The sequence below is a fragment of the Rosa chinensis genome, chromosome 6 (assembly GCF_002994745.2).
Source record: "Rosa chinensis cultivar Old Blush chromosome 6, RchiOBHm-V2, whole genome shotgun sequence".
NCBI lineage: Eukaryota > Viridiplantae > Streptophyta > Magnoliopsida > Rosales > Rosaceae > Rosa > Rosa chinensis.
The window spans coordinates 59330257-59354744 of record NC_037093.1 but is presented as its reverse complement, the minus strand read 5'-3'; the positions used below and the strand labels follow the sequence as shown (position 1 = coordinate 59354744).

Sequence of the window (24488 nt, the reverse complement as noted above, 5' to 3'; positions counted from 1 at the left end):
ACCCTACACCCGCAACACTTGGAGTAAGTGTTTTGGGCCTAGAATTCCTCAAAGAGACAAGGCCTTTAGGTTGGAAAAACAAGAAATCTATAAGCCCGAAATTCTTGGGCTTGTATAGTGGGCTTGGCTCGTAATCACAAGATTACGAACTAGGCGAATAAGAGGAAAGGAATGTGGTGTTGAGTTGAGTTTTAGAACCTATGTCAATTTTTAGTTCTTAGCCCAAGTTTGCATTAAGTTCATTAAATGGTAATTTATGTGAGTCTTCTAGGTCTAGCCCACTAGGACCTAAACTCAAATGGAGGTTCTAACCCTAGGGTTCCACTTTGGTGGTAAGCAATCACACACATCATCAACCATACATAACGTAACAAAAAAAATTAATGAAATCAAACAAGCCAAATAAAATAAACTTTAAATAGAACAAAATTTGGCCTCCAAGGATTATCCTCCGTACCCAAGCTTCGACAACAACAGCCTGCAAAACAAACTAAAGTAGGGGTTAGGCTCCTACATCCAGTCATTGCCCATGCCCGCCCCAATATCTAAGTTTAAAAACATGAGTTATCATTTTGAATAAAAGAAGTAGATAAAAACCAGTTTGCGCTTCCACGTGATCGTCACCACGTAACTACAATCCCACGGCAATTGATCATCTTTCACACTTCCATCACAACCGTCCATCTAGCCAATCACTTTCCGGAATTCATTAATCACAAGGCTAGAGACAAAGGGGAGATAACAAGGGCATGGTGCACACTACCCACCACCGGTGGCTCAAGGAGGAACCAGGGCCGGCCTTGCCCAAGGGCGGGCTTGGCGACGGCCCAGGGCCCAAGTGAGAGGGGGGCACAAATTTTTTTTTTAAATAAGGTTATATATATATAAAAAAAAATTATATATAGTATATGTCGACGGTAAACAAAAAAAAAAAATTGCTTTGTTCCCAAACGCAGTGTCTTCTCTTCTCCTCTCCTCACTTCGAAATGGTTTTCTCTTCTCCTCACTTTGAGAATTGTACACACAATTATAGCAGACGAATTTCAAGAGTCTCTTAACTCTCTCTAAAACTTTAAAAACAAACAAATTTCTCTTGAAATATTGGGGTTTCAATGGTTATTCAATCAAGCAATTTATTTTCATCATCTGTCACTTCCTCTCAATCTTTCTCTCCTATATTTTTCTCTTCTTCTACGGTGATCAGACACAATTTTTGGCATTCCATCGATTCAGGCTGCAATAGAGATCGATCAAAATAGGTATAGTTAAATTGGGTGTTCTTTAAATTTTTTTTATTTTTTATGGTGGGTGTTCTTCAATTTTTAAATTCGTTGAAATTTTGGACATTATAAGTTCTATTACTGGCATTTTGTGGTATTTGTTGATTATTCTAACAACTATTATAAATTTTTATGCCTGTAATATCAAAATCTCGACTATACTGTCATCGCTGATGTTCAATTTGCAGCTTTCAACATCCTTAATCAGTTAATTACAGGTTCAATCTATACTGAACACTAGAAGATCGACTTTTTTTTTCCCCTACAATGGAATTTTTTTTTTTTTTTGCTCTCTTTCTCTACAAACATAGCATCTTTAGATGCATTAATTGGAAGTCAGAAGTTGCAGGTTGATATGTTGATGCATACGTCTTTACAATTGCTACATCGCAATCCTAGTTTTATTGTTCTGTGCTCGAATGTTTATCGTTTAAAGTTGTACTGTTTTACATATGAATATATATATATATATATATATATATATGGGTAGTTAGGCACCAAATTTTTTTTTGCCCGGGGCATCAAAAACCTCAAGACCGACCCTGGGAGGAACTGACCTCTCCTTACATCCCCATCAATTGCCAACACAACAATCCAATCCACGCAAACCATTTCAAGTTGTAAAAACAGATAATTTCCAAAACATGCAAGAGGCCTCATATAAAACATAGTATATGCAAGAAAAGCATAGATAGAGTTAAAGGCATCCCCTACCTGGAACTCGAGCTTTCTCTTGCAGCACTTGGCCTCAATGCAACCTTGTAGCAACCACCACTTCACAAGATCCTACCAAGATATCAAGCCTAGGCCAAATAAGTGACATTAATCACGATAAACGAGACTAGCTATTCACTCACAAACTCTCTGAAGAAAACATTTCCTTTAACCTAATTACTAACTAATAACCAGACCATTTGGGTTCCAATAAGGGGTTTGTTGTTAGGAAGAGGGGGTAAGAACACTTTTTAAAAGACAAGTTGCCGAAAACCGAAAACAGAGTTTTAAAGGAGCTGTCAAGGGTCACGAAATTGTTCAAATTACTTGAGGTAAATTCATGAGAAATTTTGAAAGAAGGATGGCTTGACAACCAACTCAGTAAGATTGAAATGGTTATTGAATTTCAAGTGAAACCAAACAAAGAGTAAAGGTTTTAAAGGATGAAGTAAAACAATGTGCAGATTCTTTCCAGAAATACAAGCTTCTGTCCCCCTATTTCAAAATTGCATAACTAATTCTAGAAAAATGATTTTGGGGTGATTCAAATTCTGGAATGTTCATACATGCGTCTAATATATTTCTCTAGAAGAAACTGACCCAAATTCTCAACGGTTTAGCTCCAGTTTTGAAATGAATGAAACTGGGTCAGATTTTACTGAAAACTGAAAATCTGCAGAAACTGGTTCTTTTGTGTAAAGCTCTTTTGGTACCCAAAATGGCTGGTTAAGTAGACTCTAAGACACCTATAGAAAGTATCTAAAGCTTCTAAAAGCTTAAAGTCTCAGTCACCCTTCAATACTATAAGGGGAAGGTCTTGTAGCTCACTAACATGATGTTTTGAAGACATGGTGTTTGGACAACAATAACACAAATAAACTCTATGATCAAGCATGACTTGAATGTTCAAAATAACCATGTTCTAGCACAAATCTAACACACTTAAGAGGCATGTCTAATGCTCCTAATGATCTATAGCTCAGGTTGCTTTCTAATACTATATGGGCAGGTGTTGTAGCTCGATGACAAAATGCATTGAAACATGATATTTGGACAGCTACAAACAACAAATAACCTTTGAACCAAATACGATTCTAATACTCAAGGTGTAGCCATGACCTAGCAGAATCCCTAGACATTAGAATGGATGACAAGTCAAAATTAAGGCAGCAAGATAACAACAACAGCAGTGACAAGTTCATACTCTTCAAGAATTCGTAATAACAACCAAAAATACATAGAGTTTTATGGAAAAGATGATACTCACCAAAGACTAATCCAAAAATGTGAGTTTCTCTTGAGGATTTCAACAGGAAAGAGAGCTGAGGGAGCTGGTTGGATCGAGTCCAGCCGCAAGCCAAGAAGTTCGCTCAATCTCGAACATGCAAAGTGAAACAGAGACTGCTCTATATGTAGATGGGTTGTTTTGAACGTATTGAGCCTAAAAATTGAGGAATGAATTAGGAACTTGATAGTTTAAGAATCTTACCAACTGTTGGTATCAGTCTCAAGCAAGGTGTTGGGGATTCGGGTAGAGCAAGAGAGGGAATTCAAGCAGAAATCCGGAACAGGCTCGTTTCAGAACAGCTTCAGCTTCGAGGGGTGTACAGGACTAAAATCGACTCCAATGGAGCTGTAATTTTGAGGCTAGATAGAGGAGACATAGACGAACAACTTTGGTGTAGAAAGTTTTTTGATCGGAGGTCTCTAACTAGGCGTTTTGGGGCTCGTAAACAGACTGATGTGTCCAGGGACGAGAGGAAAGGTGAGAAGAGAAGGGTGAATGACGATTTATGGCCTGGGTTCTCTCTTTTGAAGGTCTGAGATGGTTCTCTAGAAGGAGTTGGCCTTTGCATGATGGAAACGTGGAGGGGAAGAGCTGAACGAGGCTCCCTTTCTCTCTGCCCAACTCTGACGTGAACAAGGAAAGAGGAAAAGCTTAGTTTTGCGTGTGAAGGAGAAGGCTCAACTTGGGCAGATAAATTTGGGGTAAAAAAAAAATAAGGTGGTAAAAACCAAAATGATGGGGAAAATAAAAGTAAAATAAGTAAATACAAGAAAACTCAAATTAAAGTGTACTGACAATGCCAAATAAGGATCGGGCCTCACAAAACTTATTTTTGGATAGAAAAATGGCAAGACAAGTTTTGTCAGAGTTTTGCTCGAGTTTGAAAAACATAAGGAGTAAATAAATTGTGCTTTTGAAAGTCGGTGAGATGCTTGACGAGTAAGCTTCGGGTAAGGCGAGCAGAAATTTCGCCAATTATTAAGGGAGGTAAAATAAGAAAATCGTAAACGCACGCACAAGTATATTTCAAAATTATGCAAAGATGTCATTATGAGCTACAACCATATTGGATCAAGGAAGAGGTTTGGGTCAAAGGTCGACTAACTTATTGGGCTAGGTTCACTAGCATACCCGTTTGTTGGGTGTCCAGAGTAAATTTTGGACTCTAACCTTACGCTATTCTCGGGCCCAAGGCCCAAGCCCAAACTATTTCCAAAAGTATTTAGCCGAACAAAGGTCGCGAAAAATTTTCCTGTCAAAAAGTGACGTTCGGAATTTCACGGGGTCTACAAATCGCCCCAAAAGAAGTTCCTGTTAAGTTTATCAATATCCTCACAAGTATACTTGGGGAGTTTAGCAGTCTGCATGGCATAGGTAGAAATGGAAGAGGTAACAGCTTGGATTAAAGTCAATCTTCCAGCCATACTTAGGTTCTTACTCTTCCAGCTAGCTAGCCTCTGTTGAACCTTGTCCACCAAACAAGCATAGGTACATTTGGTGATTCTTGAGTGGATTAAGGGCATCCCTAGGTACTTTCCCAAGTCATTAGTTAGAACTTAGAGGGGATCCACAGATTCTGCTAATCTTCTTAGCAACCCGCTTATTTATATTTGGGGAACAATAAACCATAGACTTGTCAAAGTTGATAGATTGCCCCGAGACTTTGCAGAAAATATCCATATATTTTAGAACACGAGCTTGGGAAGTTGAGGCCTCAGAGAAAAGAACCAGGTCATCTGCGAAGAATAAGTGAGAGACAGCAGGACCAGTATGTGAAGCATGAATAGGTTTCCATTGACCAACCTCAATAGCAGAAGAAATAAGGTGGGACAGTCTTTCCATGCACAAGACAAAAACATAAGGAGATAAGGGATCACCTTGTCTAATCCCTTGGCTAGTTGGCTAGCAGTAAAAATCTCTGAACCATTTAGAATAACTTGAAAGGAGGTTGAAGTAACACAACTCATAATGAGTTTGGATAATTTTTCAAGAAATTGGTGATCAATTGTTTTTGCTCAATGAAGCTCCAGCTTAATTTATCATATGCTTTGGAAAGGTCAATCTTCCAAATCATAAATCCCTTCCTTCCTCTGGTATTTCTACATTTATATAATAATTCCTGAGCAATCATTATGTTATTTAATATGTGTCTGCCTAGAACGAAGCTCACTTGGTTAGGACTAATGAGGTTACACAAAAGGGGTCTTAATCTGGCAACAATTACTTTTGAGATAACTTTATAAACTGTTGAGCATAAACTGATGGGTCTAAATAAATGCATACGCTGAGGAGAGTTAGTTTTAGGTACCAGAGTAATGAGAGTGTGGTTGAGACCATCAGGAATTTTACCAGTTTCGAACGCCTGAGAAACGAGGGAGTAGACCTCATCAGCAACTAAATCCCAGTGTTGGTGAAAAAACTTAGCAGGAAATCCGTCGAATCCGGGTGCTTTAAAGCTCCAATGCTGAACATAGCCTTTTTAATTTCTTCAAGATCCACATCATGATTCAAAGATTACAGGGTGAGCTGATCAATGCTAGGAAATAAGATAGGAATACAAAATCCAAGATCATGCCAATCAGCTCCAGAGAAAATATTCCTAAAGAAGTCAACTGCAATAGTTCTCATAGCAGAAGGAGTGTCACACCAATTACCATTAGCATCAAAGAGGCCATCAACCTTGTTTCTTCTTCTTCTAATCATAGTGGTGAGGTGAAAGAATTTGGTGTTTCTATCTCCCTCTTTCACCCATTTCTCTCTTGACTTTTGCTTCCAGTAAATAGTTTCCCTTTCTCTGAGGACCCCATATTCTTCAGTCAAATCAGACTCCAAGTTGACAAGGAAAGGATTATGCTTTCTACAAAGAGCTTTTTGAATACCAGCAAGTCTAGCTAACAGAATCTTCTTCTGTCTAAAGATATTGCATGCCAAACACATATTTGTTCCAATGTTGTAAAGCAGAAGCAAGGCCCTTAGATTTCTGAACAAAATTCCCAGGCAAAGTCTTCCAAATATCAGTTATGAACTCCTTATATCCCTCATGGTGCATCCACATGGCATGAAAGCGAAAAGGAGGGTTCTGCCGCATGTAATGAGACCTAGGAGAAAACTTCACCAAGATAGGACAATGATCAGAAGACATTTAGCTAAATGAAAAACTTTGGCTTCAGGGAAGAGAAGCCTCCAATCACTATTGCAAAAACATCGATCCAATCTCTCCTTGATAGTATTGTTTGTCCAAGTGAACTCAGGGCCTTGAAATTCCATATCAATGATTGTATTCATGTCCACCCAAGTTTTAAATCCAGTAACTCTTCTAGCAATAGACCCACTACTTTTATCAGCATGGAGAGAAGTTCATTGAAATCTCTAGCGACAAGCCAAGGTAAATCATGTAGATTAGAGATAACGTCTAAATAATTCCACAATGAAGCTCTAATTTGATTGCAAGGACTAGCATAAATGGCAGTAAGCATCCACGTTTGTCCCCCACCAAAGCAAGCTTTAACAGTAATAGACTGAGCATTTGAATCAATAAAATCCACTGAAACAATATTACTATCCCAAAGTAACCAAATTCCTCCACTGAAGCCCCTTGCTTCTTCAATTACAAACTTATCAAATCCCAAGTTAAGCAAACAATCTTTATGAGGATTAAACTGAACACGAGGCTCACAAATAACAAGAAAACCAACTCTATGTAATTTCACCAAGTCAGATATATCAGATTTAAATTTCTTACCTCCAGCACCCCGAGCATTCCAGAATAGAAGATTATCCATAATCCAGGTGTTTGAAGGAGAGGGCATAGCCCTAAGGTCAAGAGACAACCAAATCCTCCCTAGATGAGGAGGACATGATACTAGAGATCGTAGCCACTTTATCTTGATCGATAGCAGATATCTGCTTATCAACATCAGAAGCAAGATCAGAATTATCCTGACATTGCTAGTAGAACCAATAGCCCTAGAGATGCAATCATTAGTGACCTTTACCATTGGCTCATTCTCAGAAGGAGTATGGCCAAAATTAGCTGAGGTGTTTTTGACAATGGGTTTGGATGGAGTACTGCTGATGAGCGAATTCAAGTCCGGAAAAGGAACTTTGAAAGGCATTGGTAGTGTAGCTGGAGTTTTGAAAATTCTACTCCCAGTACTAATCTTTCTAGGTTTGCTAGAAGTGGTAGTTGGTTTGTCACTTCCCACTAAGTTCTTGCCATTTGTGACATCCTTGAGAGGGGGCTTAATGTTGCCACCCCCAATTTGATCAGTTGCAATTTGAGGATCTTGAGTAGTTTTACTCACTGAAGCATGGCGATTGATGTTGCCATCTTTCGAAGTTGCTTTCTTTTGAGCTAGTTTCCAGATTTTTATGGGCTTAGCCTCACTGACTTTGGGGGCCTTTGCTTACGATGTTTCAACATTCTTCACAAGGTTAGTGCAAGGAGCATTATTGTCGTCAGAGTCATTCTGCAACACAGAAAATCTTGATCCCAATTGAGAGTGTTGATTAGCACTGCCTATAAAAGGAGACCCATTCTTTCTGGTTTTATAAGACATTAGCATCCATGGTCCATGACCACTAGGATTTTGATTTTCAGGTTGATTTAGGGTCTCAGGAATCTTTGAAATCGATTCAGTTGAGTCCATATTCATAGGAGTGCTGGCAGGGTCTCCATTTTTTTCAATATCAGCATTTTTCTCAATAGAATCAGTATTAACAGTAGTCATTGTATCAGCATGGTAAGGGCAAGCAGCTTTCACATGGCCATAACACCCACAATTAAAATAGATCATTGATATACCCTCATATACCACTCCATAAGCAAGTCCCTCTACTTCAACAAAATGTAATAAAGGTTTTTGCAGGTCAATTTCAACACAGAGTCTCCCAAACTTACCTCGTGCCTGTGCTAGAGTGAGCTTGTCAACCTTATCAACATTGCCTAAAATCTTCCCCACCATCCGCATGGTGTAGTCCTTATAATACTTGCAAGGAAGTCCCAATATTCGAATCCAGACAACCATATGGTTCATAGTATCAACAAGTGGGTTAAATTCTGGCTTCCATTGTTGAACCACCAAGGTCTGCCCAACAATTATCCAAGGCCCCCCACATAAGGCAGTTTTCATATCTTCATCTAATTGGAATTTCACAATAAAGTAGTCATTGGGCAGATCGATTAGCTGCCATGGACCTTGCAATTTCCATTTCCTGGTTAAGCTATCAGACATGAATTTAAAAGCATTGGTAGATTTAGGCTTACCCATAAGCTTTATAATCATTGCACAACGCCATTCAATGTCAAGCTTTTCATTAACCCTCTGAGAGAAGCAAATATTATGACCCAATTTCCCTTGAGAGTACACACAATCTTCATCAGAAAATTCAAAATCCTCGATAGCAGCCTTTCTGTACTGACTTAGCTGGTTTAAGAGCTTCGAAGCATAGCTTTGTGAACTAGTATCGCCACCAAGAAGTGGAGCATCCAACTCCGTAGACGTGATTTTGGTTGCCTGGAATTTATCACAGAGTACATCATCAGTGCGAATTCGTTTAAAGTGTGGTGGAGTATTGGCTTCTCCGCCACTCCCATTCGGGAGGGCGGAGAAAGCAAAGACATGTTGTTGCTCCGTCGCCGATGAGCAGAATACATGTCAGCTACCGGCACTGAAGAACAGAGAGTATTAGAGAACGATGAGTCTCACAGGAGGAATCGCTTTGGGATGGCGCGTGAGGCGCGTTCCAGATCTTGGTATATTTTGGAAAAGTTGACTTCTTATCCCTTTATAAGGACTAAATCTTACAAATAAGGACAATATGCTTTCCACTCGCCACATTTCATGAGTTAATTTACTTTTTTACCATTAACTACTTTTAACTTTTTTTTATGTTACTTTTTTTTTTTTCTGAGAATAATCCATTTATGTTACTTTTTCTTTTCTTGAGAATAATCATTTAGACTTTACTTCGCTAACCAGGGCTGGTTAGCGTAGTGCTGACTTCAGCCATAAAATATCGACACGTGTCCATTCCAGAAAAAAAAAAAAAAAAAAAAAAAAAAAAACAGATCGACACAGCCACAAACAGATCAACACGGTTCCAGTTAACGTCAAAAATATCCCCACCCAGAAACTCCTTTTCCTTCCAAATTGGGTTTCCTGCTGCATTCTTCAGTAAAATTCATAGGGATTTGAAGCGATGGGTATTGGTGGGGGTCATCATGGGCCGGGCTAGGGCCGGCCCTACCCTAAATTTTAGGGCTTAGGGTAGGGCCGGGCCGGGCCTAGTCAAAGTCAACAAAATTTAGGGCCGGGTAGGGTAGGGTCGAGGCTTAAATATGCTAACCCTTACCCGCCCGAAAAGCCCGAGTCACTAGGGCCAAAAGGGCCGGGTCGGGCCGGCCTTCCAAATAGGGCCAAATAGGACCGAAATGGGCCTAAAAGGGCTTTAATTTGTTTAACAAAAAGAAATACATTATTTTTTTTTCCCTTAAAATGTGGCTCCATTGTCATATAGGCAATATAAGACTCATTATTTTTTGTTGATCATATTTAATATATATATATATATATATATATTGAGATTAACTTATAAGTTATAACATTTATAAATATTAGTTAATGAGGTTATATTTAATTAACTATCTCTCTAAATCTCTAAATTAATTTTTATTTAACAAAGGAAACAAGAATTAAAGAAAATAAAGCTTAGGAAATCAATTACCAAAAAAGAGATAAAAAAGAAAAATTTATTTTTAAAATAGAAAATATTAGGGCTTAAATGGGCGGGCCTAGAGGGCCGGGCCGGGCTTGGCCCTAAAGGGCTCAAACGGGTAGGGCCGAAGGGCTGGGCCGGGTTTCAATTGCATGGCCCTTACCCTACCCTATTTGAGAAAGGGTCGGGCCGGCCCGCCCTAATGCAAGGGCCAGGTAGGGCTTCGGCCCTATGGGCCGGGCGGGCTTAGGGCCGAAGGGCCAAATGATGACCCCTAGGTATTGGTTTCGAATATGAGTACTGGATTTCTTCAATACCCATAGGAATTCGACGATGGGTACTAGATTTCAATCAGTTTTGTTCGGTTTATGGGGTTTAAGGTACGATTTGACTCTAAACCCGACGAAGATGGAACAAGAAGCAGCGACTCGATGATTTTAATAGCTCATTCGGGTCAGACCCAGCTTACTCGGATGTCATGAGGTCGTGACCCACGTCGATCTTCTTTGCCGGCGAATGCTGGTTGGGATCAAAGACGGGCCCTTTTTCTTGGGGTCTGCATTGACAAAAGGGGTATTCAAGACTCAATGGAGTATCGGAGCACTCGCTAAGGAATTCGCCTTTTGATGGACCAGCGATGCCATGGTCTGATTCTGATGATTGGCTCTTGTCGTATTTGTTGCTGGGTTCCATTGAAGAACAAAGTAGTCTACTTTCAGTGTAGAATTCTATTTTTGTTTTGTGATTGTTCGAATTTGTCTTTGCAATTTGTGTAACAATGCTGAGTTGAAATTTGACTTCTTGTTTATCTTGGGATTTTGGTTGTTATACTCAGTAGGAATGTTGCTGTAATCTGCATAGTTTTACAAGTGTGTGGATGTTCAATTTTACTGAGCAATTGAATTGGCATGCTCTTGTTCGAACTTGTTTAATTGTGATGGTTCAATTTTGTTTTGCAATATCTGTATCACTGCATGAATTACTAGCAGCAAGTTCATGATTTGAGTGATATAAGCAAAATTATATACCACCTATGTTGCTCTGTGGAACAGTAATATGGTCATGATGTGATATATGCAATGGTACCGTTTTATATACCACCTACTAGAGTTCTTTCCAACCATGAAAAGAGCTAAGATATAGATACAAGCACAATAAGATCAGGTTTGCAGATATCAGATGAAAAACACAAGTACCACAGCAGACTTTTACAAGCCAAAAGGTTAAATATAAATGTCTAGATTTATATAGCAGTGATCATAAGCTTTGTGGCCTCTTTCTTTGTAAAGTCCGCTGCAGTTCCTCTTTCTTTGTTCCCACCACTTTGTCCACAATCTTCCCTTCTTTCAGAAACATGAAGGTCGGCCATACACCAACGGCCATATATATGGGTAGAAAGATTAGGAATAACAATGAAAATCTGTCCAAAAAAAAAAAACAAAGTAGGACATTGAGATTAACCAAGTACAACAACAATTTGCAAAGTCTTTGACTAGTACTGGTAGTGCTTACACAATCAGCTAAATTTTACAACTTTAAATTCTTGAGCAACTACTCCAGGCATAAGTTTCAAAATACACATTTCTATGAAAAGTAATAAGAATATCATATGAACTGGGTATTAAGCCGCAACTTTGAACAAAAAATATGGCCATAATTAAGTTACAAACCTCTATAAGTTCCTGTTATGTTTCATGTAGAAAAGGGTCCCAACTCACTTTCATCTTTTCTTACAAATAGTCATTGCAAAGAAAGTAAAATGAGGAGTTTAGTAGGTTTATTCCGATTTCATTCAATTCCAACAATCTTATTTTGGTAATTAACAGACAATACATATCTACAAAAACCTCAGAGACATATAACACAAGACACAAGCCTCACTTTGCAATAGCAACATATTCATCATAATGTAAGGGATTAATCCCTAAAAGCACCGGTAACCAATTACCAATGTCAAAAGAAACAGAGCAGGACATGAGATTAATCAACTAGTTTGTTTCAAAATAGACTACTAAGCTCTTTATCAAAACAGGACATGAGATACTTCCACTAACCTTCATCAAAACATGCCCCTTGTCAACTTGAGGTTCCATCCAAATCCCCCTGGGTCATATCACCCTGAACATGCATGCTTATTATCAGTATAGTAATACTCATAACATCAGCAGATCATAAGTTACATGAACTCCTCAATTAAGATAATCACTTACTTGAGTCAAAACATCAGCAAATTGAACATCATGTTCACTATTCGGTTGTGTTTCTGAACTGGCACCTATGCTTTCAAATTCCTATAAATGTATTGAAAACAGATGTAATTCATTAATCGGAAAGGAAAAGGGATTTATGGGTTAGGATATTTTTGACGTTAACTGGAACTGTGTTGATCTGTTTGTGGCTGTGTCGATCTGTTTTTTTTTTCTTTTCTGGAATGGACACGTGTCAATCATTTTATGGCAGAAGTCAGCACTCGCTAACCAGCCCTGGTTAGCGAAGTAAAGTCCTAATCCTTGTAGGGGGCACTTTGATCGGAGTTGTACGGCAGTGGATATTCATGGGTAAGGACTCAAAACTTTGCCCCTTTGTCTGAGTTAGCGAAGACTAGGCCCAGCAAACTTCGAAGGATTAAAAATCCTAGGAAGCTTGTTGTTGTGTTCTTCCCGGCAGCTCCTTGTATATGCAGGCAGTGAATTGAACATTCCAAGATAGGCTTGGCAAGATGCATGTGGCGTGGGAGCTAGAAAAGCATGAGTTTGAGAAGAAGAGGTCCCAGTAGTGTTGTATACTGGTTGAGATTTGTGAGATAAGGGGGTTTGGACAGAAGATGAGTTTGAAAGGATGGAAAACTATGGATGGATGTGGGAGAGAGGAAGCATGGGGGAAGAAGAGTGCTAGAGAGCTTGCTAGCACACCCCGTTCTGCCCCTCTGCTTGGTTAGTAACATAGCTATTTATATGCAATTCCAGCAGCTAAAGGAATCTCGGTGGAAGGTCTCTACTGCTGGGTAAAGAGTTGGCTTGGGTTAAATGCATGTATTGGTTTTTGTAATGCCTCTTTGGCCTGTCAGGTTTTGTCTAAAGAAGATTGTGGAATAGGTTTGGCAGATTTTCTGCCATGAAATCTGCTGCTGGGATTATGTGCTGCTGGGATTATGGGATTATGCTATGTGGCTAGGATCAAGAATCCTGTGTTTAGCATTTACTATTTTGTTTGGTTCTAAAGGATTTGGGCTTGGGTTTTTGGGCTCTTTCTCTTCTTCACTTACCCGTATTAAGAGTTAGGCCGTTGGGCATGAATTTTGGTCCCAAGTCCAAAATTATCAACGAGCCTAAAACTAATAACGGGTTTCATGCTATTCCGTTACCTTCCACACCACACCCATTCTTGTAAGCCCCAAGTGTGTGAATGTGGCTTGGGTCCACATGCGTGGCGTGATGTTTGCGGGTGTAATTCGCTTCAAAATATGAATTGGGCCGTAAGGCATGAATTGGGCTTGTTAGCTGGATTTTTGGGTGTCAACAATCCTTTTATGTTACTTCTCAATAGCAAAAAAAAATCTCTTCCTTTTACACATTGCTAAGAGAGAGAATCTCAGAACTCTTCTTCAAACTTCTTTTTCTTCTTTATTGCTAAACGTGTCATTGGTTCAGTAGCAGCTTCATTTACAGTAGCAATATCACGAGCAATTAGATCTGTCAATCCATGAATGACAAATTAATTCAATTTGAACAGTAGCAGATCATATCATTGAACCAAATTGCAGATCATATCACTGAACAATAGCAGAGCATATCATTGAAATTGTTGCATGATAGTTTCATCATTTATGCTAGTAAAAATGTATTTTCAATATATAAAATCAAGCTATCATTCACAAACTCGTCTCCCATTCGATTTTGGAATCGAGTCTTCACAATGTTGATAACAAAAAATATGCTCTCTACACTTGCAGTCGCAACTGGTAAAATCAATATCAATGTCTCAAAAGAATTAGCTGAGAATCATTACTTGACAAAGTACACACACACACACACACATATAGACGCACATTCAGTGTTGGTTACCTGGTCAGTTGCTGACCAAATAATTTATGCTCAATAACCCTTAGATTTACATCCAATGGTGGAAAACAAAACACCTCAACTTAATAATAATTCTCTCTGCCATTGGATTTACATCCAATGGTGGTTAAGCATTATTTTCTTGGTCAATAACTGACCAGGTGAACATTTTGGGTTATCGATATTGATGTAATAAATATTTTTTTAATCGTTTCTGTATTGGACTTGAAAATATGTAAATAAGAAAGAAATAGAAATCATTAATATAGAATGGGTTATATATTGGATGTCAAAAAGATTTGGAAAAGGAAAATATTATATGATATTAATTATAAATGTTGGGAGCACTCTGCTCAAACAATCCCACACAAAAACAAAAAAAAAAACATTAAAAAAAAATGTGAAGTACTCTGAAGATGGTCCATCATCATTAGTCAAGTTGATAAATTAATATAAAAATATATAGCAAAATTTGATTCTAGTATAATATTAATATATATATATATATAAATTTTTACGGAGAAATTGAGTGGGGTACGGGACCCAGCGGCCCCTGCCTCTCTCTCATGATTGGGTTAGTGGCAATACTCATAAATTGTGATGAAACCCGAGCAATTTGGTCCTTTTCTATTAAAATTAATAGTCAGACTTGCATTATTTGATTTTTTGGCATAGACTCATGTCCTTATTTGTATAAATCTTTTTGAAAATGAGTTTTCTGTTAGGGGTGTAAATGAGCCGAGCCGAAGCGAATACCAAGGTGATCATGTTCAGCTCATTTGTTTTTTTATCGAGGTCGAGCCAGGCTAAAGTTTGAAATTTTTTTTCCATGCTCAAGCTCGGCTTGGCTTGAATATTTTTCTTAAACCCGAGCTAGGCTCGGCTCAATTTATTGGATGAGCTCGTGTTTGAACAGGCTTGTCTTGGCTCATTTGACTCTAAATTAAAAAAAAAAAATTTAAAAAGGAAGAAAGTAAATTTAAAATAATAATCCAAATTTGATGACTAACCATCACACAAATCCCTTTTGACTTTATTGTAATATGTTATACTTAAATGATCAGATTCTTTTCCAATTGAAAATAAAGATAATAAAAAAAATTAAAGATTGAAGATTAGAAAATTATATTTTTATTTATATTATAAATTTTCATGAGTCGAGTTTTAATACACGTTGAGTTTTAACAAACTCGAGCTACTCACGAGTTAGACGAGTCGAATATATTATTGTTCAAGCTCGGCTCGTTATTTTGTCGAGCTTATTATTGAGCTCAAACTCAGCTCATTTATCTTACGAACACGAGCTGAACGAGCTAAAATCGAGTTGAATACGAGTCGAACACGAGCTGTATCGAGCCTATTAATTTACAGTCCTATTTTATGTGTTTACATATTTGGTCATGTGTTATTATGTAATTTTCCATTAATCTGGTATTGTGAATTAGAAATCCTGGATTCTATCATAAAAGATTATCAATTATTTTATTTTTATTGAAAAAATTAGTAAATATAGTTGATGGCATTCCAAATATTCATATCTCCACCATCATATGCGAGAAACCATCAGCGGGAATGATTCTATATCCTTTCAAATTTAAGAAACCAAGCAGCTTTTAACAGTGGTATATATGGCTTTTCTCTATGACTCTTATCTCCTCCCTGTAAATGGATAGATTAATTTCACTTTCAATATGACTCTATCTCCTCTCTGTAATTAGATATATAAATTGCACTCAAGTTTCAAAGACAACATCTTCTACCTGTCTTCTTCTGATCACTCGTCTGGTGAGTGAGATTCACAAGCCGATGAAGTAAATCAACCATGTGTTGCTAAAGTGTGGTATTGTGGCTTGGGATTTTGCAAGTATAATAGTCTGAGGCGAAGATATGAAACAGATCAGACAGAAGGTGATAGATTGAATTTCAGGAAACTACAGTAGAAAACAAAAACCGACAATAGAGAAAGTAGAAGAAGAAGAACGTACAGGAACGGGATTGAGACTCAGATGACGGATACAGACGTCGTTAGTCTTGAAAAGGCCAAAATTGGAGTCATCAACGGTCATTTGTTGACGTGGATTATTACAGACCCTCGAATATTGAATCAACGGTTGAAGCAAAAAGCCAAGAACAAGGATGAGGAGTAGCCAAGGAGAGGATCCGGGATATGCTTGTAGCTGTATTTTCTCGAGCTAGAGAGGCATAAAAGTTTCGTAAAAGTTGGTGCCATTTATAGCTAAGATTGGATTGTTTATTGGTCGGTTAATTGATAAGTTTTCGTTCCAAATTTTTAATATCAAATTGGTATCTGAACAGGATATCAGAATCAATCTCCTTTTAATCAGTACTCATCTTAATCCCCGATTTCCCTTACGGGGTTTATTTTATTGTTGTTCTTGTTGTCTTTCTCACAACTCAAAAGAAACAAATTAAAGAAGAGAAGAAATGATCATATGTAAAGTCATGGAGATTTAAGTAGACAAAGCATAATAAATACTACGAAATTACAAGGAGCGTTACAGAAGATTTATTCAGGCAAACAGGCTTGCCTTTATTGTACCAGATTAGGCATCACTCCCCAAACAAACCCCAACATTAAGACCACTGAAACAAAGCACAAGAATAATCATCTTATTTGCATTTAAAACCAGGAGGGACAGTTTTCTGGCAAGCACTAACAAGCAAATTCAAAGCAATTGGCACGTCCAAGTTAATACCAAGCACATTGGCCTTAAGCGCGATGCAAAGACAAAGAGCAGCCTCCAAATCAGCCAAGCCTTCAAGCAGTGCACAGCAGGGACTGGTTACTGGCGATCCAATTTGAACGTTCACGAGTCCCAGAAGGTCTGCACAAACCCCTAACTTCAACGTGTCTCTCGGGCAAGTTTCCATAGCTGGTGCTGGTGTTGTTGGTACCGGTGTTATTGGTGTTGGTGCCGGTTTTGGTGGTTTTGGGGTTTTAGGTGCAGGGTTGCATGTGCCGCAAGCACTGGAGAATGTTGAAGAGTAGAGAAGGACTGAGAAGACGAGAAGGGTTGCAGAGAGATTGGTAGAAGAAGCCATTGCTAAAAGTGATCGAAGTGGGATATTAATGGGTTGTTTGGGTGCTTCACTGGAGGGAGGGGATGCCTTGTTTTATAGGCGAGAAGATGGTGAGGTTTAGCAATGAACTTGTTGTTTTGAGAATCTGATTGATTGAAAGAGAGTGAAAAAAAGAGGTGATACTGTACCAGCTGAAATTAGCTAGTTATTTGTAAGTTAGTGCATGTTGATGAAGTGAAGCAATCTAATTTGGGTTCTAGCTCTTCTTAGTCGACTAGCTAGTTGTGATATTTTAGGTACCAAACTAGATATTCTCGATCAGTTTCCCACTACCCTTTGAATACTGAAATTTCTGTACATCAAACGATGATCGATTAACCAAAGGTGATGCAGCACGAGCGAGAAAGTTCTAAAACTCGATCAAAACCTTAGCACACCAATCGGATATAAACTGATAAACCCTCAGCTCCTTGTTGATTAAGGATTTAGGAGTATCCGTAGGCATAGCTGACTATAGAGCATTGATCCCAAATTAGCGAAAATATATATATATAGCAGGTTTGCAACTATCCACTGGTAATATTAATGAGAGTAATGAGATTTTTAACAAACATCCAAGATAGACTATCAATCTACACTTACGGTAAAGTGGACTCTTAATAACATGTGCAGTAAAACTTGGCAAAATAACTTGACACGTATCTAGCTAGCAAGAGATATCATACTATTTGTACATATACACATTACGTGTCTATTGATTTTTCCGGTAACACACCATGTGGAGCTCATCATGAAATGTAACACCCGAAAAGGAAACTACAAAGGCCAATACTGGAACGGAATCTAATTAGAAGAATCGATCAGGAGCAACAGCAACACCAATTTTGGTGTTTGTCATAAAATAAAAATAAAATTGTGCAGGAAAATGACGTACTAAGTCGGTAGTACAAAGCAACTTGCACTGGGGTATTAACGCTGATGGCTTTACAGCTCTTTGGCTAGGTTGACATAAAGATGAAGCTAATTAAGCACCTAGCTTTGGCTTCTGGTGTTCTCATTTTCTTGTGTTTTGTTCTGTAATGAGATATTCCAACAAATACTGGAAAGTGGAAAGCAATGGGGTGTAGATGCTATTACGGTTCACATGGGCTTGACTTAAGTGTCGGGGGCAGCCGGGCAGGACACTAGCGTTGCAATTTTTGTCATCAAAGAGGAAAAGAGGTTCAATTTTTCATGTACGACGAGTAATCCAGATTCAGTTTCAGTGAATGTGGTAAGAATATTAAATGTAAAGAGAAATGTACTTGTAAACTACATACTTCAAATTAGTAAGGATTAAATAGGTGTTATTCGTTAGAGATTTACTTCCCCTTGGGCCAAATACGATTAGTTATATATGTTGACTCTAGTATTACATAGTTAAAAATCAAAACAAATTATGACGTTTATAACTCAATCCACTATTTACCCCAATTCTACCTGCCCAGCAATGCAGTCCTTTCACATGTGTAGACAATGAGAACAAGCTAATCAATCTACTGAAGATTTGGAGCGAACCAAATAGGTCGAGTGTGTAATTGAGTACGAACATAATCCTTGGGGAAATTAGTAAGTGGTCTGATGTTCTTGTCTGTTAGGGAAAACACTCGACAATCAAGTTCACGTAACGGTGATGCGTCTAAATATACTTTTGAAAAATTATCAAACGCAGATGATAATAAAGACGGGTTATCAAAAACAAAATAGATGCAATTTCCTTTGAGTTTCTTTTCGTGGACGTCATTATCGCTGACAACTATGAATTTGTTTACAGCCTCACTCACAAACAATATTCGATCACCAAGGTTGAAAATCTGTACCCATTGAGGATGCCCTTGAGTATCATACTCAAGTTTGAACACTCAAAATCCTTGAGTCTTGGGTGGAATTTCGAAATTATTATCACCTATGATAAGAGACCAAGGAATTGCTAGCTGGATCCTTCTCCAATTCAAATCTGTTCTCGCGAAAAATCATGAACAATTCCTTTGATGTAGAATCTTTTCGCTAGGTGAATGTTTTCACTTCTAGTCTCTTCATACACTCCAATCCACGACGGGAGAGGACTCACTTGATATAATGGAACTGGCAAGGCATGAAGCATGAGCTCAACCTTATACGTAGGAGGGCCGTCACCATTGGCAATATCTTGGATGTCAAACACTCAAACACCATTAAAAACATATAAGTATGCAAGGTCCAGCATATAATTTCCCATCAATTATATCTATATCCACAAAATTGATCCCCCGTACCAAGTACCAACTCTTGGTCGATGAGAGTGCACTCCATGATTTTTCACTAGGTCTAGAAAAGGCCAAACGTCCATTTGAACAGAGTGCAGCCACAAAACAATCACAATTCGAGCTTGTTGGAGCTGAAGAGGCAATTACCTTGCGGAAGAATGAAGGTTGATTGCTGTCGTGGCATGAAATGGTAGATTGTGAAGCGAGAAAGACTCGGGCACCTGAAATTGGATTCAAGAGGTCAAGAGGAAGTTGACGGTGGGGAAAGTAGTAAGGCTTTGGTTGAATAATAAGTAGAATGACCTAGGATTCATAAAACCGTACCCTCGGGACGCCAAAATACGTTATCAACCATGATCAACCACCCTTCAATCGCACCAACGCAAGTCCGTCTACTTATATATGGGGGGCATGATTTGTAAATTCTCTCTTCACTTAAGCTGAAAAAGCAATGATCTTCGATGGATCCTCTAATAACAAAAGTGTAACAGCCAGAAAAACCCTAACCCCAGAAACTAGGGCTGGCCTGGCGAACCGTAAAACCGAAGGAACCGCACCGAACCGCACCGAAAAACTCGGTTCGGTTCCGTTTTAGAGCATATGTATTTGCATTTTTCTCGGTTCGGTTCCTAATGAAGTGTTATCGGTTCGGTTTCAGTTCTTGTTTTTAAAACCCCTTTGGAACCGAAATACAGATGTCAGTGTATAAGTGGATATTAGGGCCGAGCTTATTTCTGTAAAATAGACTCATTCTCATTTGATCCGGCGCCAACATCTGATGTGTCTAATTCCTATCCATTCGATCAAAGTCATCAAACCCTAACATCTGATCTGTCTCTAAGTCTCTAACCCTCTATCGCAGAGAGCCAGAGAGCCTCACACGCTCACTGAGTCACTGCCTCACTCTCTGCCCTCACTCCATTCTCTAACCCAGACGATCGAAAGATTCAAAACCCAAACGAGCAAGACGATCGCACTCAAAGATCGGACGATCGCCCAGACGAGCAAGACCATTGCGTCTTCGATTTGCGATTTGGTTGATGCAATCTGGACCCTAGTCTTCGACCACCATCAATGTAAGTCTGGACCCCAGTCTCATGCTTTTCTTTCACTCCCTCTCTTCTCCTTCTCCTTCATCTTCTTCTTCTTCTTCTCTCTTCAAGTTTCAGTCTTTCTTCTTGAAGTCAGAGGCCGACCCGGAAAGCAGATGCAGGCGTGCAGCTATCGGAGTCCGAGATCCGACAACTATCGGAGTCCGGAAAGCAGGTGCAGGTGCAGGCTCTGCCTCTAAAGATTTGTGGTATAAAAATTCAAACTTTGTTCTTGTTTGTTTCAAACTTTCAATTTTTGATGGTTTTTGCTTACTTGGTGCGATTTGGAATCCTATGTGGTTAATTTGGCAACCCATGTATTCGATTTGATTAGGCAATTACTTGGTCATGGTTGGTACTTTGATAATTCACAAAGATCATATAACAATTGTGGTGGGTAGGGATGTAATATGATATGCATTTGGGGGATGTGCATCACGAGCTGGATATTCTACTATCAAATTCTATTATAAAACTATTAAAGATGAACACTAATGTTCCTTAGTTCTCAAAGATTTAAAGGGCGAGTGCCTGCTCTTGAAACTAACATCTTTATGAGAACCACTTGCTGATAAAAGTTCTGCTTTCCAATTTCCATCACCCTATGACAGTGTGACCAATTGCTTTGAGTCTTTTGACCTCAAGAAAATTCAAAGACAAAAATGATCTGCCTTGGGTTAGTAGGTTATTGTTGATAAAGGATTGTTGTATAGGCAGTGAAAATTGGGAAATGACAAGTCTCCATTACTTTGATGCAGGCTGAGGTTGACTTTCTGGGACAGCTCCACCATCCAAATCTTGTAAAGCTTATTGGGTACTGCATTGAAGATGATCAATGGTTGCTCGTTTATGAGTTTATGACCCGTGGGAGTCTTGAAAATCATCTCTTCAGAAGTGAGTATGATTACATTCTTCTTGTTCTATTTCTGCATAGTGGATAAACATGTGTGTATAAACTTATCGATCAGACCATTTTTCTGTTCAGCTTGGAAAATATTTAATAAACATCTTGTCCTTTCATCTTTGTCTTTGTGAAGTATTCAAGGGCTACTTGACATGGCTGTTTTGGAATACAATAGCACTGAGTATACAACTTTCATTGGGTTTTGTCCATGATCAAATCCACTTGTACTTAGCTGTAGAGAGTAAAACTGTTTACACTGAGGATCGACCAAGCTCACTGTGTAGATTGTTTTTCCCTAAAGTGTCGAGGACCACATGCTTTATGGCCTTATTCGGAAATATTTAAGAAGTGCCACTTCTTATGTCAAGACTTAACTTTAGAACTCACAACTCACTTGCTTAGTTAAGCCACAGTGCATTCTAATCTGTGAATATAGAAGAACCTAATCTATTTTTTTTTTTTTAGATTCTGTGCAGCCAAAACTCTGAGACACTTGACTTTCATTCTTCCGCCATGGCTTCAACAAGAAGAAGTATGTACCTAGAGCAGTAAACCCAGTTTTTACAGGTAGTTTTCTCTCTATCCATTTCTGGTCTTCTCAAATTGTATAGGATTTGATATTCATTTTCTGTGGGATTGATTGGACTGTGTGGGATTGATGGTTTGAGAATTGCAAACTGGGATTTTTTGTATTTACTATGCATTTGAGGTGAACTAGTAAATGGTAGTTTTCTTTTGAGTGCTCTGTTGCGGTATAGATTATATAAGAACCTACTGCTACTATATGACTGCTACTACTGCTAGTGCTCTGTTGCTCTGTTTTGCTCAGTTTTGTTTGTGCAGATTTGGTATTGAATATGGAAGGCCGGAAGCCTTGTTGCATTGATGAAGAGGAACTGAGGAAGCCATGCTGGAAATGTTTGATTGTTTGCAGTAATGCACTTTGAAGAAATATTGAATCATTCATAAACTATTTCAATATTAGTTGGTTTGTTTCAGTTTGAGACTTTGAATTGCTCAGTTTGATGTTGATTGTTGATTGTTGATTGTTGATGTTGATGTTGATGTTGATGTTGATGTTGATTGTTGATTGTTGATTGTTGATGTTGAATGTTGATGTTGATGTTGATGTTGAACTATTTCAATTTTAGGTTTGTTTCAGTAGGAGACTTTGAATTTCTAATTTGTTATGTTGATGTTGATTGTTGAATATGTAGATTGTAGATTGAGTTTTATGAGTGAATGGTATTTGCAATATTGAATCATTTGAATATATGTATGGAAATCAGGAAAACTAGAAGCTGGATACTAGAAAAGTCTGAAAAGCAGTTTGTCTGTATGGAAAAACCGAGGAACCGAAAGTGGAACCGAACCGAACTTGGAACTAAAAACCGAAAAACCGAGTGTGAAACCGAAAAACAGGAAAACCGACTAGAACCGAAAAACCGAGGAACCGACCCGAGAATGGTCGGTTTGGTTCCATTTCGGTTCTTGATACAAAAATCAGCATACCCGAACCGATTATCTCTTCTTGGTTCCGGTTCCGGGTTCTGATTTTAAAACCGTAGAACCGACTCAGGCCAGCCCTACCAGAAACGTTCATGTTTCTGAAATTAAAGAGGGTAGAAGGGGGTAGAAAGACTCATGTTTGTGAATTAAGGACGTATAATTACATCATGATTCACAAAATTAAGAATGCATATTATGCATGTGGAAAATTCTATAATCATACATACATTTACAAATTTGACAACAAATTTGTTGTCAAATTGGTAACCTGAGTTCTATTTTGTGTAATCTTAGTTCTATTAATGGTAATTACACCACCTACGACCTTGTTACAAGTTTTTGAATAAATTCGTTGTCAATACTGTAATTTTGTTTTAATTATATAGAAATAATATAAATGAATATGGTAACTTTGTTTTTAATGTTGTAATTTTGATTCATATAAATTGTAATTTTTGTTCAAATATATGTAAAATGAGTGTATGATAAATATCATAGTACCATAGCTTGTCTCATGTGCATATAATTTCCGTATGCAAATTTGCAGACTGTATGAAGGAAAAGATAATAATAATAATAATAATAATAAAAGAAAAAAGGTATCAATATCAAACTGGAAAATACTAGCTCTAGACGGTATTGAGGATCACAGTACAGGACCCGACAATCTGTTCGTGAGCACAGCTAGTGGATCAAAATTACAACCAAGGGGCTTATAGGAAAAGTCCATCCAACAATGGATAAGTCCACCAGGATAGAGAATCTCCATGCTTTACCCAGACATAGTCCATCAGATCAACCAGCAAGTTAATGTAAGCTTGAAGAAGCCTAGCTAGGTTTATAGTAAGACGTATGACAGTCGTGTCACATCAAATGTTATGGATGTCAAATTAAAACCTAAATTTTTTTTATTGTATTCTGAAACTACTCATATTTTATTAAAATGAAATACTCAAAATACTTCATGCATGTGTACTGATTGGTCAACCGTACCACACAAATAGCACAGCTGCCGAACCGAAGACTCTTTTTTGGATCAAATCATCATCCACACTTCATTCTAGCAAAATGAAAGTTACAAGCAGGGATGCAATGTAGTACAACAGCCAAAAAACCTAGTTCTAACTCAAAGTCCGATCAACTAATCTGAACATACCTTCTAAACTCTAAAAACAAAAAAAGAGCTAAACTTTCCAGAACACCAATGAGGCAACAAATGACCATAATCCGGCAATAGGCCACAACATGATTCGAACCAACGCCGGCATACCAACTGAGTCGTGGCTCAAACCCAAGAAGAAAGAATGCGCAACAATCATCCCATCCTCGTCGGCCAGTGAATACAAGGGATAGATTCTGTTCTAAAAATCGATATCACGATAGGCATTGGTGTGTAGGAAAAATTTGAAGCACAACAAGACCCAAAGAGGGTCAACCACAAACAACAAACTGAAAACTAAACTAAACTAAAACTAGAAGAAAAAAAATTAAGAAACAAATTGCACACGCCAGTTCCAGACCTAAGCTAGATCAGAGCCAAGCCAATTCCAGAACCCAAACCCAGTGAAGGGTCCAGATCTAAAATTAGCTCAAACCC

General features: G+C 38.3%; 2 protein-coding genes and 2 long non-coding RNA genes across 4 annotated transcripts; all 4 read right to left on the bottom strand.

Annotated features, from left to right (window-relative positions):
• Positions 1-180: 180 nt before the first annotated feature.
• Positions 181-3943, bottom strand: LOC112173971. Its single transcript, XR_002925804.2, has 3 exons — positions 3262-3943; positions 1995-2083; positions 181-490 (listed from the first exon to the last, which is right to left on the bottom strand). It is a non-coding gene; the product is annotated as an uncharacterized LOC112173971 (long non-coding RNA).
• A 1396-nt stretch (positions 3944-5339) lies between these two features.
• LOC112171680 lies at positions 5340-6219 on the bottom strand. The gene is made up of 3 exons (XM_024308826.1): positions 5841-6219; positions 5591-5757; positions 5340-5381 (listed from the first exon to the last, which is right to left on the bottom strand). The coding sequence occupies exons 1-3, from the start codon at positions 6217-6219 to the stop codon at positions 5340-5342; spliced, it is 588 nt and encodes a 195-aa protein (XP_024164594.1).
• Positions 6220-11076: 4857 nt separating this feature from the next.
• On the bottom strand, positions 11077-12382 carry LOC112168858. The gene is made up of 3 exons (XR_002924448.2): positions 12210-12382; positions 12054-12117; positions 11077-11419 (listed from the first exon to the last, which is right to left on the bottom strand). It is a non-coding gene; the product is annotated as an uncharacterized LOC112168858 (long non-coding RNA).
• Positions 12383-16507: 4125 nt separating this feature from the next.
• On the bottom strand, positions 16508-17329 carry LOC112174000 (14 kDa proline-rich protein DC2.15). Its single transcript, XM_024311685.2, has one exon. The coding sequence runs from the start codon at positions 17121-17123 to the stop codon at positions 16692-16694; it is 432 nt and encodes a 143-aa protein (XP_024167453.1). The 5' UTR covers positions 17124-17329; the 3' UTR covers positions 16508-16691.
• Between the last annotated feature and the right edge of the window lie 7159 nt (positions 17330-24488).

Excerpts from the sequence above, each read along its gene's own strand:
- LOC112171680 (XM_024308826.1), bottom strand. The coding sequence starts at position 6,219 with ATGTGTTTGGCATGCAATATCTTTAGACAGAAGAAGATTCTGTTAGCT. Across the intron at positions 5,758-5,840 it reads TTGGCATGATCTTGGATTTT|GCTATGTTCAGCATTGGAGC; the intron begins GTATTCCTATCT and ends GAAATTAAAAAG. Across the intron at positions 5,382-5,590 it reads ACCACACTCTCATTACTCTG|AAATACCAGAGGAAGGAAGG; the intron begins GTACCTAAAACT and ends ATATAAATGTAG.
- LOC112174000 (XM_024311685.2), bottom strand. The coding sequence starts at position 17,123 with ATGGCTTCTTCTACCAATCTCTCTGCAACCCTTCTCGTCTTCTCAGTC.